At 38.7% G+C, this 17,408-nt stretch overlaps 1 protein-coding gene across 1 annotated transcript; it reads left to right on the top strand.

Annotated features, from left to right (window-relative positions):
- The first annotated feature begins 3,579 nt into the window (after positions 1–3,579).
- On the top strand, positions 3,580–11,748 carry LOC132857340 (uncharacterized). The gene is made up of 8 exons (XM_060887310.1): positions 3,580–3,827; positions 6,647–6,730; positions 6,850–7,185; positions 7,625–7,939; positions 8,749–8,901; positions 9,058–9,089; positions 9,923–10,025; positions 10,132–11,748. The coding sequence occupies exons 2-7, from the start codon at positions 6,685–6,687 to the stop codon at positions 10,010–10,012; spliced, it is 972 nt and encodes a 323-aa protein (XP_060743293.1). The 5' UTR covers positions 3,580–3,827; positions 6,647–6,684; the 3' UTR covers positions 10,013–10,025; positions 10,132–11,748.
- Positions 11,749–17,408: the final 5,660 nt, after the last annotated feature.

The following is a 17,408-nucleotide window of genomic DNA, read 5'->3' as shown; positions in this document are numbered from 1 at the left end:
GCAAATCTTCATCCGGGTCACGGCACCAATGTAGCCGGTCTCAGACTAACCGCTGCTACCCTTATCCGCGTTGTGTTCAAAGAAGGCTCAGGACGCTTTCGCTCAGTTCACCAGAGAAAGTTTATTACCAGCCTTGGCCACTCATGAACACTCCTGTGGATTAATGTCGATAAAGATTATTAATCACTCGTGGGCACCTCGTGACAATATATCCCTCTCTCCGGCACATGCAATACAGACTCATTATATGTAACAGTTGAACAAAACACATTAACATTAAAACATTCATACAAAACCAATAGAAAATAGATTAAGGAAGAAATACCTGTGGATTAATGTCGATAAAGATTATTAATCACTCGTGGGCACCTCGTGACAATATATCCCTGTATAACACAACACATGTTAGCTGGCTAACAACCACGTTAACACCGTATATAAACGGCCCACACGATAAATTCTCTCACTCGACATCCACTTGTACATAAAACATAAAACAATGTCTCAATCTCACAACTGTTTACAAAATGAAATTAAGTCCATTTCTACACTTAATAAACTTAATTATCGAGCTCACACAAATGCCTACCTCTCTCCGGCACATGCAATACAGACTGAAGAGGTGCGCATGCTCAATGGAAAGTGCCGTCTGCGTAACACAGAGAGTGTCAAAACAAAAGTCTCCCAACAGAAAACACCAAAATGAATACTTAATACCCAAAAAAAAAGAAAAACAATACGGTAATATAAGGATTTTTGTGAAAAAAAAGAAAATAATGTATTACATTTATAACTCGTTACACAAACATAGGACACAAACATAGGACACAAACATAGGACACAAACATAGGACACAAACATAGGAAACAAACATAGGAAACAAACATAGGAAACAAACATAGGAAACAAACATAGGAAACAAACATAGGAAACAAACATAGGAAACAAACATAGGAAACAAACATAGGAAACAAACATAGGAAACAAACATAGGAAACAAACATAGGAAACAAACATAGGAAACAAACATAGGAAACAAACATAGGAAACAAACATAGGAAACAAACATAGGAAACAAACATAGGAAACAAACATAGGAAACCGCTCAAAGACTGACTGCTAACGCAAATCGAGACTTCTCACCGGGGTCAAGTTCAAGTGCGCTTAAGTAGCGTAGGAAATTGGTTACAGCTGGCTGTGTAATTAGCCCCGGTGTGGGCATTGTGGGAACTGCAGTCCGGAAGTGTCTAGTACTCCGGAGACGCTTCTCTCTGTCGGTGCATGGGGAGTGAGGCAGGTGCTCCAGCCGTGACAGTTAGAAGCAATATAGGCAAGTTAAAGACAAATGAAAAAAATATTTTTTTTACACTTTTAAAAGACATGTAAATATTAAAACAATGCATCCCAACTTATATATGACTTACAGCCAAAGCCCACTGTATGCCTAGGTGCAAAGGAACAAAAACAAGATCAAAGACGAAGAGGTCCTGAGTTTTTGTCCAGTTCTTCACTGCTGCATGGCCTTCACCACTCTGAAGCTTTGGGTAGAAAAAAGTGTAGAAAGAGAAGACTTTAAGGCTCCCAGCTGATCACTGTTTCTCTTCATTAGCAAGGACAAATAGAAGTTAATAACCTTGAAAAGAGAAGAGGGGGAAAAAAATACTAATTTCTGAAGTTTTAGTGACCCCGAACACCCTTAATTGCCACTTGTTTTTCAGTTCTAGACCTTGTTTTAGCCACAGCAAACTGATCATATCTGTGAAAAACAACATTGTTTAATGATACCTATTCAATAATTTTTCAATATGTTGAACCACTCTTTTATAAGACAACACAAGAAATTTACAATTCTTTACTAATTAAATTGATTTTACACAAAAAGAAGCAAATCGTGTAAACTTTAAAGCAGCGTCATGAAAAACATGGAAGTAACACTGTAGTTACAAATCTGTAGCTTAGTCGATTCATCCGCATTGATGACACACTGGGGCAATAAGCAAAAACAGTTGAGAACCACTGGGTCTCATTCGCTAAGCAATTCATAAATTTTTGTTGGCTGGGGACCTGGCAAAATTATGAAGAGCCATGAGACGAAGGCGATGACCAGGTGGAGCAGATGACCATCCCTGAGACGAAGGTGCTGGTGCTGATGGGTGTTGACCCTGCTGATTTGAAGATCCAGGCCAGTTAAACCACACAGGATCATGCATGACACAAGGCCAGAAAGAAGATTCACATTCCACGAGTCAGGCTGGTGCCAGGTGCAGCTACATCTGCATGTGATACCACTGTCTCAGTTCTAGCATGTTTGTGGTGGTGAATTACTGCCTCACCGTTAACATTTTCAGGCTCCTGGAACTCAATAACAGCATGTCCATGTTCCACGGGTGCTGTTGGAAGCCTTCTTGGGTTTGGCAGTGAAGGCTTTGTCACACTGATTTGCTGGGGAAGCTAAACTCCTTGCAGCAAAGTGTCTCGGTCAGTTCTCTTTTGTCAGTCAAGCAGCCTGACAGTACATATATATGTAAGTAATTATATGCAAATATATGTAAGTAATTAGTAGTGAAATATTGTTGTTTTTTTTTCTCATTCACAACCGATTGTTCGCGCCAAGTGATTAAGACTATGATTTGGCCAATTGACTGTTTTTCCTGTCAGCACTCAGGTAACAGTAGGAAGTGAAGGTGTAGATGTGACCTCTACAGTGTGTACTGCAGGCTCGCATCCTAAAACTAATGAATCTGCAGAATCGGGCACTTTGGAGTGTGTGTTGAAGATGTTAGAAAGGGGGCTCGAACACACAACCTTACCTGCTCCAAAACCCTGAGTCAGGCTGGTGGGGTTATGAGATCTATATTAAAATAAGAATGCATTGTTAGATTATCTTTTTTTTTATGAGATTTAACTTTAAAGTTAAGTGTCTTTGAGTCATTGTTATTCAGTACAGTGTTGTTTGGATCCGAGATGAAGTTTCATCTACAAATGAATGGTGTTTAAGGCACCATTGATTGCAGTGGACCTGATCAACCTGCTGTTCTTACCTTCCCTGTGAGTGGGAAACAGGGGCCCTGGCCTCTGCTGAAATCTGATTGGCCCCTGATTGGTCCCCGTTCCATCAATCGTCGATGGGAAGAGCAACCGGAGAATTTTTCACAACGATCACAGATGCAATTCCACCCCCAAACAATTGGGGGCACTCGAGCGTTTAAAAAAGGAATGACTGCCGAAATGTATTTGCACTGTACTGAATAAATTATTTTGTGTGCTTGAATGTACCCTGTACTTGGCCCCTGAATGTAACATGTGGCCCCGTAATGGCTTCTGTTACAGAAAAATCCTAGAACCGCCACTGTAACTGGTATAAATAATACCTTGACTGGATTTTGAACTTTTCTTCGAGTACTTGCTGGGGAGGATGTGACGTCAGCTGGGCACACCGGGATATTTCTCATCATATGATATGGGTTAGCCTCAGTTTCTGTAAAGAACATCTGGATTAAATAACATGTATTAGTGAAGTTTTTTTATAGCTGGATCAATCGCAGTTTTGCAAACTTGGACGGACACAGATTTAATCATTTTATTTCCTCAGAATGTTCACACCAGACAACTGGACCAGGCCTGAAGACCTTCCGTCTGTAGTCACTGTTTAATGTTGGAGATTCTACAGACAAGAAACTTCACAGAATCTTTAAGTGATGCAACTAAAATAAAGGGAAAATAAAAGCTTCCTACAGTCAGGATGATGATGTAATATGACACTAAACAGATGGCAGCAGGACATTTCCTTTTTACTGAATCACAGGAAATGTTCTTCTGTCTCTGAGGTAAAGCTGAGTTTTCAATTCTTCTCTCTCACTATTTTTGTTATTTCATTTGCTGTGTATTTTGGTGATTTCTGAAGATTTCTGTTGGAAAAAAACTTGGCATTGTTTTGCAAAGAAACGTAAGTGATTAAATATGATCAATATTAATGTAATACTGAGACAGTTTAGTGTAATATGATCAATATCAGTGTAATACTGAGACAGTTTAGTGTAATATGATCAATATTAATGTAATACTGAGACAGTTTAGTGTAATATGATCAATATCAGTGTAATACTGAGACAGTTTAGTGTAATATGATCAATATTAATGTAATACTGAGACAGTTTAGTGTAATATGATCAATATCAGTGTAATACTGAGACAGTTTAGTGTAATATGATCAATATTAATGTAATACTGAGACAGTTTAGTGTAATATGATCAATATCAGTGTAATACTGAGACAGTTTAGTGTATAACTCTGTTATACCAGTGTTATTGACATGTAATCATCTTGTTTAATGAACAGGGGTAAAAAGTGTTTCATGTTCCCTCTGTGTGTTTTCAGGTGAACGTTGTCTAGCTGATACCGTTGTCTGTGTTAGATAGTTTTGTGATTTATTTCTTACTGCTGTGACTGGGGGAAAGAGACAGAACCTTTCTGATGTGATAAACTGAATTTATTGATTTTCAACAACTTTACATAAGCTTTAACTTTTCTACTTCAATATCCCAAGATTTGCATAAACAACGCTGCACTACTTAAGATGTGGTCTGGAATAAAAGATCCCCATTTAAATTCTGTTTCCAGTGACATCACTAACTCATATTGTGGGTTACGTTTATCTAAATCTGTGGTCTGTTCTGTCAGTAGTTTAATGTTCTAAACCAGAGGTATTCAACTAAAATTTAAAGAGGTCCAGTAAGAGAAAATTTCTTGAAGCGAAGGTCCGGAAGATCATCATATGTCTCACTAGTTAGTGTGATATATATTTATGTAGCCTAGTAGTTGTATCAACATCTGCAAGCAATCAATACCTGACTGTCAAATCAAATACATTCAGTACAATTCAAAAACTAAATATTTATTGTCACGTAACATAGAACTGAACATATGTATGATTGTAGATATGTATAACGTTCTCTCATTAAATAAATAAAAGTAAGGCTACATTTCAAAATAAGAGAAAATAAATAAAATGTGAAAATTGTGTATCTTTAAATAAAGTGCTTAACTTTCCCTTTTATATCTCAGTGAGAGAACTTGTGAGAACTCAGTGAGGCTTGTCAGGATGTTAAACCTGGGCTTGAATGGAGTCAGGGCCGCTCTCATACACATGTGGAGGTGCTCATTAGTGACCCTGGAACCATATTTAGTTTGGATTATGTTCATTGTAGAGAAAGCTGCCTCGTAGTTGTATGTAGAGCCAAACATGGTCAGGATGTATAGGGCTACTTCACTCAGACCTGGGAAAGCTGTCTTAGGGACACTGTCTTCAGATTTGAGTGGATATGTTTGTTCAAAACCTTTATGTTTTGTCTCATAATGTCTCACATTGTCACTTTTAATAAGTGTCACAGTTTCTAAACATATGAGACACACTGGTTTAGTGTGAAGTGTGAAGTATGAACAAAAATGAGTCTGTCCATTCTGTATTAAATGTTTTCGCTGTCCACTTTTCTTTTTTTGTAGAGCACCATTTGTTCTTTATTCTCCCTTTCTCCGTCTCACTAGTCTGTTTCTCTCCCTTTCTCCGTCTCACTCGTCTGTTTCTCTCCCTTTCTCCGTCTCACTCGTCTGTTTCTCTCCCTTTCTCCGTCTCACTCGTCTGTTTCTCTCCCATTCTCTGTCTCACTCGTCTGTTTCTCTCCCTTTCTCCGTCTCACTCTTCTGTTTCTCTCCCTTTCTCCGTCTCACTCTTCTGTTTCTCTCCCTTTCTCCGTCTCACTCTTCTGTTTCTCTCCCTTTCTCCATCTCACTCGTCTGTTTCTCTCCCTTTGTTTTCTACATGTATCGCTATCTTTCTTTCATGTGTAACTTTACTCTAATTCTCTCTCATCTGTCTTGCACGGTTGAGTTGCAGTGTTTACTTCAGGAATGCCTAAACATCCACCTAATAGTGAATAATAGTGAATAAATATCACAAACTTCACAACTAACTCTGTACAAATTCACGTGTTTGTATAAAAGCTGATGGTTTCCTTCTTTCTACATGAATGATTGTGTACACGTGTTATACTCAGTCACGTGTTCATACGTGAACTGAAAGGTAGATTTCTGTGTATAAAGTAAATCAGTATAAATGGTGTAATGTAGTGATAGAGCAGGATTTTTAGCTCCTAGCATTGTTTAGTGAAGGCTGATTAGATTTAGTTCTCAGCAGTTAGTTCAGGTTGTTTATGATGTAACGAGTCTATTATTAATCTGATACTCAGTAAAAACACTAAAACTCATATCCTGATCCCTGTACAGTGTTTAGCAGACGCTCTTATCCAGAACAACTAACATTTATCTCATCATACAAATGAGCAGTTGAGGGTTAAGTGTCATGATCAAACATAAAGCAAAGACATCTTGATATTACTGGGATTTAAACCCATGACCTTCTGATCAGTAGGCCATGTCTTACCCACTGAGGTCACACTATACAGGTCAACACAGTATATTTACAAGGATTTTTTTAATCTGCCTGAAAAATGAAAATTAAGAGACATTTGTAAATATTTGGATTCACTGAAGAGTTAAACACATGCTAACTGCTATAGAAGTGTGTGTGACATCAGTCAGCTGTTCTGTCACTTTTATTTATAACGTGTCTCTGTTTGTTTGTTTCAGAAAATCTGCCAACACTCCACAAGAGTCTTCCAGACATCATGTCCCTCCTTTATATTTCCATCTTATGGGTCTGTGCCTGTGTGGGTGAGTGACCAGGTTCTACAACACCAACAAGACAGAAGTGTCCTTCTATTGAATCAAATATCACAACAATGTTTTGTCAAATGTTACAAATCCTGTAGATTGTAATGTTTCTCCCACAGACAGTGCAGAATCTCTGGTTACTGTATCAGCTCCAGTGGGTTCCACAGTCATCCTGCCGTGTAAACTGACTGAAGACTTCAAACTAACATCAGTTATTAGGTGGCAGCTCAATAATGACTTTGTGTTTGAGAGAAACAGTGATGTTACATATTCAGGTTCAGGATATGAAGGACGTGTGGATGTTCCTGTGGACGAGCTGCGTAAAGGAAACTGTTCCCTGGTGTTGAAGAACGTCAGATTTACTGATGACAAAATCTACAAAACAATGGTACATGTGGACATTAATAACACTGTGGAAATGAAAGAAATTAACAACGTTAAGCTCTCAGTCTATGGTGAGTAAAGTGTTCAGTGTAAAATATTGACTAATTATAGAAGTCACAGTGTCTCAGATAACAGAGCTGGAAATAAGGAACAATAACAACATCTATTATAGAGAGGAATCAATACTTTATTTAGAGTTAACAGATGATGTGTTAGAAAAATACACAAATACAGACATAAATAAGACACAGACAATATTTTATTTGTAGAAAGTTTGTCAGAAAGGTTCAGAGGTCATCTGGGTGAGATTAGAGATGTTCATCAGGACTGAGATCCTGCAGCAACAATTAAAAAACTTTTACTTTCATGTGGACAAGAACAAGTGATCAGATATGAAGCTCACAGGACAACAAAAACAATCAGTTTCTATAAAGTTTCTATAAAAGAAATAAAAATATAAAGTTCCTAACATCAGATCATTTCCTAAAAGGTTTTTCTGTGTCTCTGAAGCTCTTCAGATATCAGCTCCAGTGGGTTCCACAGCTGTCCTGCCGTGTGATTGGAGTCATCTGTCCATCAAAACACCTGACGTTAAGTGGTTTATCGATACTGAGACTGTGTTTGAGCGAAAGGGTAAAGATTCATATCAGGGTGAAGGATATGAGGGTCGTGTGGACGTTCCTGAGGACGAGCTGCTTAAAGGAAACTGTTCCCTGGTGATGAAGAACATCAGATTTAGTGATACAAGAATCTACAGCAGCTCCATGTTAATTACAGACACACAGGAATCTGTCTTGGTCCAGAAGGTTAAACTGTCAGTTGTTGGTAAGTGGATTAATCTCAGACGATACTGAGTACGACACATATCAGTACACAAAGTTTAAAATGTCTGGAAAGTTACTGAGTGACTTGAGCAGCATGTTTCCTGTAGATGTCAGTGTTTTTCAGTCCTGGTTGAGAGAGAACTACACAGTTTAATGTTCCCACAGATCATTCTAAAGCTTTTCATGGCTGTGTTAGACTGAGTGAGGAGAACACACACCTCCTGTCCTGTATTTCACTACTGTTTCAGCACACACTCAGTCACTTCCTCTCAATAATCAACACTCAATCCTCATCTAAGAGCCTTGTGATCTGATAAAGTACTGAAATGTTTCTTAACCAATAACTCTGATCTGACATTGATAAAATATCTTCACTTTCCATTTCCAGTTGATTAAAACATTATAAATGTAGAATAAATGAAAGTGATCCAGTGTTTGTGATCCTTTCACTCTGAACAGGGTTTCATGGAAAAAGCAGTACATTAGGATGGAAAAAGGAACCTGGTTAGATTTTAATGACATGACAAGGGGGTGTGTCTAAAGTACAGGGCTTTTCTTAATCTGGTGTGAGCTCCAGTTCTAAACATCTCTTATTGTTCCTGGATAAACTTTAATAAAACACTTCATATTATTATAGCAGCACAACACTGATTATTATTTAAGGATCAGTGATGACATCATCTGCATGTATGGCTGAAAAACACTGAACAATATCAGTAAATGTAGTCTGATGTTTGATAGATTTTCTTCCAGGACACGTTTTCCTCAGCGCTGTACTGATATCTCTGTGTGGTTTAATGTGTGTTTTAGAGGACAGTGTTAATGAGAGACGATCTTTATCAGAGGATTCAGACTCACACCAGACTGAAGGGAGAAACAGGATTATTTTATATGTTGTGATCGTAATCTTCATCATCATCTTTGTCATCATCTGTGTGTGTGTGTACTACAGCAGGGTGAAAGGTAAAACTGGTTAAAATTGTAGGTTTAATGTCTGAAAGAATCAGAGAGAATTTTTGTGGTAATTGTGTTTAACATGTGTCTAAATTTATTGTCTAATATAATTTTGAAATATTTATTTTATGTTTCTGAAAACGGAAAATCATCACCTATCATCAGGTCTCAGACGTGCCACCGACTCCACTGAACAGGTACGAAAACATATAAATAAAAATAAATAAATAAAATTTTAACCACTTTTTTTCTGGTATAAAAATATTATTGGGTTTTGGTTGTAGTTCAGGTGGGGAGTTTACAGAAACATGGCAACCCTCCCTGCCTACTTTGTGTCACTGTCATTTTAAAGGTACATTAGACAAGATCAGAAACTTTGGTCAGAAGAAGCCTCAAAGTTTTTTATTTAAACTTTATACTTCTGGTCTTTCTGTGGTACTTTATTTTCTGTGTTATTTTTATTTCCTTTTCATGGAGCAGTTTTTTTGAGCACAGAGAATGATCTTGATGTGCAGGTGAAAGTTCAGACTGAGATGGAGGGAAGGGGCTCCGTGGGATTTCTATAAATGACTGAGACGAGATTCAAACACAAACAAACCTGTTTCAGTCACATAATACACTCGTGTTGAGGTCATGACTTACATCAGTATTATTTATTCACTATGTTCCAGGTTCTATGTGTTAGGAACAAAGAGAAAAAACTGGACTTTTACATTAAAGTAAAAACATTGTCCTGTTTTTTTCAGTCACCATCACACACTCAGTCTGAAGTGTTCTGACTCTTACACTAATATTATTTATTTATAGGATTTATTATCAGTTATTAATCTAATATGAAGCCACAATAATAAGCCAAGTGTTTAAGGGGATTAAATTAGAAATGTGACAAGAAAAGTGTGAAATATTCTAATAAATGTAAGTGAACAGAATTCAGTAAACAGAACAGTGCAGTTAATGTCAAAGTTTAGACAATAAACAGAAAAAAACTCTTCAGTGTTTCTTCATCATCTGAATCTGAATCTCTCTACAGGATGGAAACAGACATCATCACAGTGTTCAGTACAACACAACGTCCGACAATGTGACGTACACACCAGTCAACACACAACCACAGAGTTAATGACCAACACAAGGTGGCACCAATTATTTATCTCTTTTCTTTAGAGATGAATTTTGCCATTTTTTACATGGTATAAAGTTGTTTTTTTCACCACCTTCTCCTCTCCTTTCCTCTCTCAGATGGTCTGCTCTGATCTCATCATGGATTTCAGATCATCTTAAACTTCATCCCTGCTCCACTGAGCTGATGTTCATCTCTGGAGCTTCATCACCATGTCAGGATCTTCTGATTTACAAACATCCTACAAGGAATTAAATATCAAAATGAACAATTACAATTGGAACATAAAATAAATAAATAAGTACAATAAAAAATATAAAAAAAGCTTACATAAAAATACACTTAAATTAGATAATATTTTGATAATACAGTAATAACTGCAGCAATTCAGTGTTCTTTAACCTTGTTTTTCTCCCAAATTATTCTGTTGTCAAGTCCACTTGATCACAGAAGTGTAGAAAGTTAGTCCAGATTTTATAAAAGTAATTTAACTTCCCTTTGATAACAAATGTCAGTTTTTCCAAAGCAAGGTTTAAGGACATTTCCTTGATCCATTGGTTAGAAGAGGGTCTTTGAGAGTCTTTCCACTTTAATGCAATGACACGTTTGGCCTGTAGCAAACTAAAGTCTATTAGTTTACGTTTTCTTGCATTTACGACCAAATTTATTGGGTATAGATGGAATACACACAGATTTGGGTCAAGAGGAACATTATCTCCAATTAACTGACCAATCATAGTAAGAATTTCCTTCCAAAATATATGAAGCTCTTTACTTTCCCATACACAGTGGAAAAGTGACCAGTTTCATCTATACACTTTGTACAGTTGTCAGAGATATTGGGATTGAACCTATTTCATTTTACAGGGATAATGTACTGTATGTCCTTAAAAGCCATTTGTATTGCAGTAGTTTGCACCTTGTGTTAATGCTCTGGGCTTGAGCCAATAGTATTAAAGTGTATTAAAGTATTAAAGTGTGGTTTTCCTGATTGACAATAAGGTTCTGAGCAGGTTTTCATTTGAGAGTGTACAAAGCTCCTGAGCTGCAGATATTTAAAGTAGTGTTTCTGAAGGAGACCATATTTTCTCACTAGTTGTTGAAATGACATAATATACCTTCTCCATATAAATCTTTTACTTGGCAAATTCCTTTATACGTCCAGTTTTTAAATCCCATATCGCTTCTGCCAGGTGTGGGAAAATAATTTTAAGTCATTGTTTTATTTCCTTTTAGTTCTAGTATATTTTTGTGGATCATGTAGAAGCCAAATCCAGTTACAATGCTAGTTAGATTCAAACTTTACATTAGACTTGTGGTTCCTGTATCTCATTAATAGTAAAGGACAGGGGCAAGGTAACTCAGGGTATCATCTGTCTCTTTTGTTTAAGGTGGCCATTTGATTCAAGGTCTGAGTCAAGAATGAATGCCAAGCATTAGAGGTGAACTGGTTCCTATGATAATGAAAGGGTCTGAGAAAGACTGTTATGTGAATGGGATTAAGGGTGGGTGAAATTCCAGGATCTGGTGTGGGGCTGTTACATCCCTTCATGCTTTGATTGTCACCCGAGTGTTTTGTCTCTATCTGATGTGACTGCCCCCTAAAATGTGTATGTTTATAATGTATTACAACTTTAAGTCAGACTTGATGACTGCAGCACCCGTGCCAGTACGCTCTGACTTGCAGACTCGTTTCATGGTGTATCTACTGTACAATAAAGACTACTGCACAAGGATATCCAAGTCTCCTGGTCTTCTCTGGAAAACTTTTATTACCCCAGATTGGTGAAAATCATGACAATGTAATTCTTTCACCTAAATATTCATGAGCTTCGTACCAAACAGATATTGTATTTTTAAGAAAAGGATTTTTGGTATTTTTTTAAGTGTTTTAATTGAGGAAGAATAAAGATACGTCTGTAGTGAGACTGGCATTTCACTTTTTTCCATATCTACCCATATTGGTGAGGGGTCAGTATTGTTGAAATAATACATAGCTGTACAGAGTTGGGCTGCACAATAATAAAGTTTAATATTTGGCACTCTAAGTCCTCCCCGGTCATGTGGTAGATATAGTAGGGACTAACGTAATCGAGGGCGTTTATTATTCCAAATAAATCTAATAAATATTTTCTTGAGTGTGGGAAAAAAATTTAGCAGTTAGTGGAAGTGGGATTGACTGGAAAAGGTATAAAAACTTAGGTAGAATTGACATTTTTATAATATTAATGCGTCCTATCATAAAAATTCGGTAGTGCATTCCATCTCTCAAGTGACCTAATGGTTAGGTCGAGACTCCTAACCCTAAGGTTATGAGTTTGAGTCTCAGGCAAGCCATGACTGAGGTGCCCTTGAGCAAGGCACCGAACCCCCAACTGCTCCCCCCACTTTGCCGCAGCATAAATGGCTGCCCACTGCTCCGGGTGTGTGTTCATGGTGTGTGTGTGTTCACTGCTGTGTGTGTGCACTTTGGATGGGTTAAACACAGAGAACAAATTCTGAGTACGGGTCACTGTACTTAGCCGTATGTCACGTCACTTAATGGGTCATAATTAGTTGAAACAATTTCGTCCAAACTGGGAGTCACCTTAATTCCTAAATATGTAAATCCTTCTGGAGAATTTGCAAATTGCGTATGATACACAGGGTTTCTCCTTTCATCTCCATTTAAAAAATAATAGGGCGCTTTTATTATTAATTTTATAACCTGCTTCAAACTCTATTAGAGTATTGTAAAGTGCCGGGATAGAAGTTTCTAGTTTTGTAAGAAATACTACTATTTCATCTGCAAACAAAAATAGACGATGTCCCTTTTCACCTAATGTTATACCTTTTATATCTGGACTATTTCGAATTGCCATGGCAAGAGGTTCAACTGCAAATAAAAATAATACGGCTTATGATGGGCCTTGGTGTGTGACTCTACTTAAACTAATTGGCTTTGAGATTTGGTTATTTGTTATTACTTCTGCGAGGGGATCCTTATAAAGTAGCCTGATCCATTTAAGATATCCATCTCCCAGTCCAAATGTTTTAAGCGTTTCGAACAGGAATTCACATTCAATCCTGTCAAAGGCCTTTTCAGCGTCCAATGACAGGATTGCACGGTCTTTAGCATTCTTCTTTTTATATACTGTAGTTTATTAAGAACCCTATGTGTATTATGGAAGGTCTGTCTTCCAAGAACAAACCCATTTTGATCATTTAAATGAGGTTTTGTACACGTTTCAGTTCTCATAGCTTAGGCCTTGCAAAGTATTTTTGTGTCACAAGACATTAAGGATATCGGCCTATAGGATGACCTGTTATTAGAAGGTTTGCCTGGATTTAATATAAGTGTTATTAGTGCTGATCCTAATGAAGGGGGTAAGATTCCTTTCTCAAATGACTCCTTTCTCAAATTACATATTAAGCAAATGTGGCATAAGTTTTTTTTATAGATTTCTACCGGCAGGCCATCAGGCCCGGGGGCTTTTCCAGTGTTCATGGACTGTAATGCCTCTTGCAGTTCTTCAATGCTTAAATTTCTGTCCAAAGTACATCTGTTCTCTTCTGATAGTTTAGGAAAATTAAGTTTATCTAAAAAGTTATCTTCTCTTTCCAAGGTGTTTGTGTATCTTTTTAATTCTCCATGAAAGTAGTTTTCCAGGTTTTTCACCCTGATCATAATAAGATTGCTTTAACCGTAATAAATGTTTAACTATTTTACTGCTAGTTAATTTGTTATATTGGGCTAAAATTTCCTTTTGCATTAAAGGGTCATTGCTATTAAAGAGCTATTAAAGAGGTAAATTGCTATTAAAGATTTAATTAGCTTTTGTAGCTTTTCCATTTGTTTATAATATATTTTGGATTTACGGTATATCTTGTATAGCTTAGTATCTCCCTGTTATGAGAGCCATGAGGGCTCCCTCTGCTGGCCTGCAGAGGATTTGCTGCACATTATCATCAGGACTCTAATTCCCACAATCGATTGCACCACCAACTCAGCACACCTGTTTCCTGTTTGTAATCACCTGGTCTATTTAAGCTCACACAGAATTCTCGCATGACGCGAAGTATTAGCACTGTCTGCATACTGAGTGTATTACTCTGTTCCGTCTATTGCCTTGTTTTGACCCTGCTTGTTTTTCGTATTTGTGAATGTTTGCTACCTGCCCTGACCTACGCCTGGATTATTGACTACTGCTTTTGGATTTCCTTTGTTGTTGTTGTTTGCCTGGTGTTTTGACCCTTGCCTGTTTTTGGATATCGCCTAATAAACCAGCATTTGGATCTAACCTGTTTCACGTTTATGACACTCCCCTCTTATATAAGCTTTAAAGGCCTCCCATTTCACTGAAGCGTTCATCTGGTCTGTATTTATAACAAAATACTGGTCTATTTTATTCATTCATTCATTTTCTACCGCTTATCCGAACTACCTCGGGTCACGGGGAGCCTGTGCCTATCTCAGGCATCATCGGGCATCAAGGCAGGATACACCCTGGACGGAGTGCCAACCCATCACAGGGCACACACACACACACTCTCATTCACTCACACACTACGGACAATGTTCCCAAGATGGCAATCAACCTACCATGCATGTCTTTGGACTGGGGGAGGACACCGGAGTACCCGGAGGAAACCCCCGAGGCACGGGGAGAACATACAAACTCCACACACACAAGGTGGAGGCGGGAATCGAACCCTGGAGGTGTGAGGCGAATGTGCTAACCACTAAGCCATCGTGACCCCCTGGTCTATTTTAGTATCCAAACATTTCACAAACTCTGTATCTTGAAGCCATCTTACTTGAAATTGAAATCTAAAAGTAGAGGGCAGAAGGTTGCTTATATGAATTGTAACAGTAATTGGGGCATGATCAGACAGTATGATACTATTATAGTAGCATTTACCAATTTTTGAAATCAGGCTATTAGAGAATAAATAATAATCTATTCATGAAAATGTTTTGTATGTACTTAAGAAGCTTGAAAATTCTTTTACTACAAATCTACGATCTCAGGAAATCCATCAAAGCCGCAAAAAAAAGACAATATTAATATAAAGTTCAACACCAACGATGCAAGAAGCATGTGGCAGGGCATCAATAACATCACAGAGTTTAAAGGGAATAAACCAGCTACTGTGAACATTGCCGCCTCTCTACCGGATGAGCTTAATAACTTTTATGCTCGTTTCGAGGCTCACAACACCGCCCACACAGAGAGGGCTCCCGTGTCTGCTTCCAACGGGTAAACATCCGCAAGGCTGTAGGTCCTGATGGCATCCCAGGCCATGTGCTCTGAGCAGGCGCATCACAGACATTTTTAACCTCTCCCTCTGTCTGTTTGTGGTTCCATCGTGCTTCATAAAATCCACCATTGTGCCCATACCAAAAGAAAAACAAAATCACATGCTTAAATGACTGGAGGCCCGTTGCTCTCACACGCATCTTCAGCAAGTGTTTTGAGAGACTCATCAGAGATTACATCTGTTCTGTGCTGCCTGCCTCACTGGATCCTGCCTCACTGGAACCGATATACTACAAATGGCGACGAGGATATTAAATGAATACCACTGCATCAATGGACTGTAAGAGTCACGTGCACTGGTCGTGGTTTTTTTTTCGGAAGTTTTTTTTTCGGAGGAACCGGGCATGTGTTGGATTAGCAGTTAACATTGAAAATCAGCATGGCTGTGCTAGTCGGTCGTGTGGATGAATACAATGACGCGAAGGAAGATTTTGAGTCGTATCTGGAACGTCTGGAGCAGTGGATGTTGGCAAATGACATCGAGGATGAAAAGAAAGTGTGCGTGTTTCTCTCGGTGATTGGGGCTGATGCTTATAAGCTGCTGAAGAATCTGGTGTAACAGACAGTACAGAGTACTATGGCGTATGCTGATCTGGTGAGAGCACTGAGCACGCATTACAAGCCGGCACCGATTGTAATCACGGAACGGTTTCGGTTTCAGAGGCGTAACCAGAAAGAGAGTGAAACTGTCTCTGATTATGTGGTGGCTTTGAGGCAGTTAGCTGCTACCTGTGTTTTTGGACAGTACCTGGACGATGCGCTGAGAGATCGTTTTGTGAGTGGATTACGCTCGGATGCCGTGCAACGCAGGTTGTTGTCTGAGAAGGATCTGACCTTCTCGAAGGCTTGTGAGATTGCAGTAGCAATGGAACTGGTGTCAAAGAAATCGATGGAATTTTCTGGACACAGCGAGCCTCAGCAGGTAAATGCCCTGTCAAGTGCAAGCTTTTCTGAGAAGGGGAGGAAAGGACAGTTTAGACGACAAAATGATAATAAATTGCAAAACAAGGGACAGAAAGGAGTAAAAAATTACTTTGGACCACAACAGGCATGCTACCGATGTGGGGGAAAACACTCAGCACGTGACTGCAGATTTAAAAATGAAAAGTGTCATACCTGCTCCAAAATTGGACACATGTAGAAAGGGAAAGGCCATTTCTCAAACTCAGTATGTGGAAGCTGAAGTAAATACATCCAGAGTGGATGAAGAGGCTGAACCTTTTGGATTGTATGCAGTATACTCCACCTCAAGGTATGAAAAGGGGTACACAGTGGATGTCGCACTGGATGATATGAGAACAACAATGCTACTGGATACAGGGTCAGCTGTGTCAGTGGTATCTGAGGATTTCTACCAGACGAATCTAAACCATTTCAGTTTAAAACCAGCCCCCCAGTTAAAGCTAAAATCATATTCAGGCCAAAGTATCGCTGTTCGAGGATGCATTATGATTCCAGTGCAGTATGAAACACAGCAAGTTACCCTTCCTCTGGTCATTGTAAAGGGAAGTAGACCAGCTCTGATTGGTAGGAACTGGCTAAAGGAACTACACCTGAACTGGAAACAGATTTTCACTGTACACAGGGTGTTTACACAGGCAGATGGGACTCTAGGAGTGAACGCGGTGTTACAGCGCCACCAGGCAGTGTTCTCTGAGAACCAGGGCTGCATAGAGGGCTTTAAAGCCAAAATCCGTATAAAACCAGGCACCACACCAATCTTTTGCAAAGCTCGCCCAGTTCCTTACGCATTAAAGGAAGCAGTAGAAAGGGAGCTGGACAGGTTGGAGAAAATGAAAGTGATTTCAAAGACTGAGAAAAGTAAGTAGGCCTCTCCGATTGTCACTGTACCAAAGGCAGAGAAAACAATCAGGGTTTGTGGCGACTACAAGGTCAGTATTAATCGGTGTATGGAAGAGCAGACATACCCACTACCTAACGCCGAAGATTTGTTTGCTACTTTAGCAGGAGGAACATCATTCATCAAGCTTGACCTCTCTCATGCCTACCAGCAGCTGATGTTAGACGAAGAGTCAGAGAAATATCTGACAGTTAACCCCCATAAGGGCTTGTACACATTTCATCGCCTCACCTAT

The sequence above is a fragment of the Tachysurus vachellii genome, chromosome 14 (genome assembly GCF_030014155.1).
Source record: "Tachysurus vachellii isolate PV-2020 chromosome 14, HZAU_Pvac_v1, whole genome shotgun sequence".
Lineage (NCBI taxonomy): Eukaryota > Metazoa > Chordata > Actinopteri > Siluriformes > Bagridae > Tachysurus > Tachysurus vachellii.
This window is presented reverse-complemented; position numbering and strand designations above follow the sequence as displayed.

Excerpts from the sequence above, each read along its gene's own strand:
- LOC132857340 (XM_060887310.1), top strand. The coding sequence starts at position 6,685 with ATGTCCCTCCTTTATATTTCCATCTTATGGGTCTGTGCCTGTGTGG. Across the intron at positions 6,731-6,849 it reads ATGGGTCTGTGCCTGTGTGG|ACAGTGCAGAATCTCTGGTT; the intron begins GTGAGTGACCAG and ends TTTCTCCCACAG. Across the intron at positions 8,902-9,057 it reads GTACTACAGCAGGGTGAAAG|GTCTCAGACGTGCCACCGAC; the intron begins GTAAAACTGGTT and ends ACCTATCATCAG.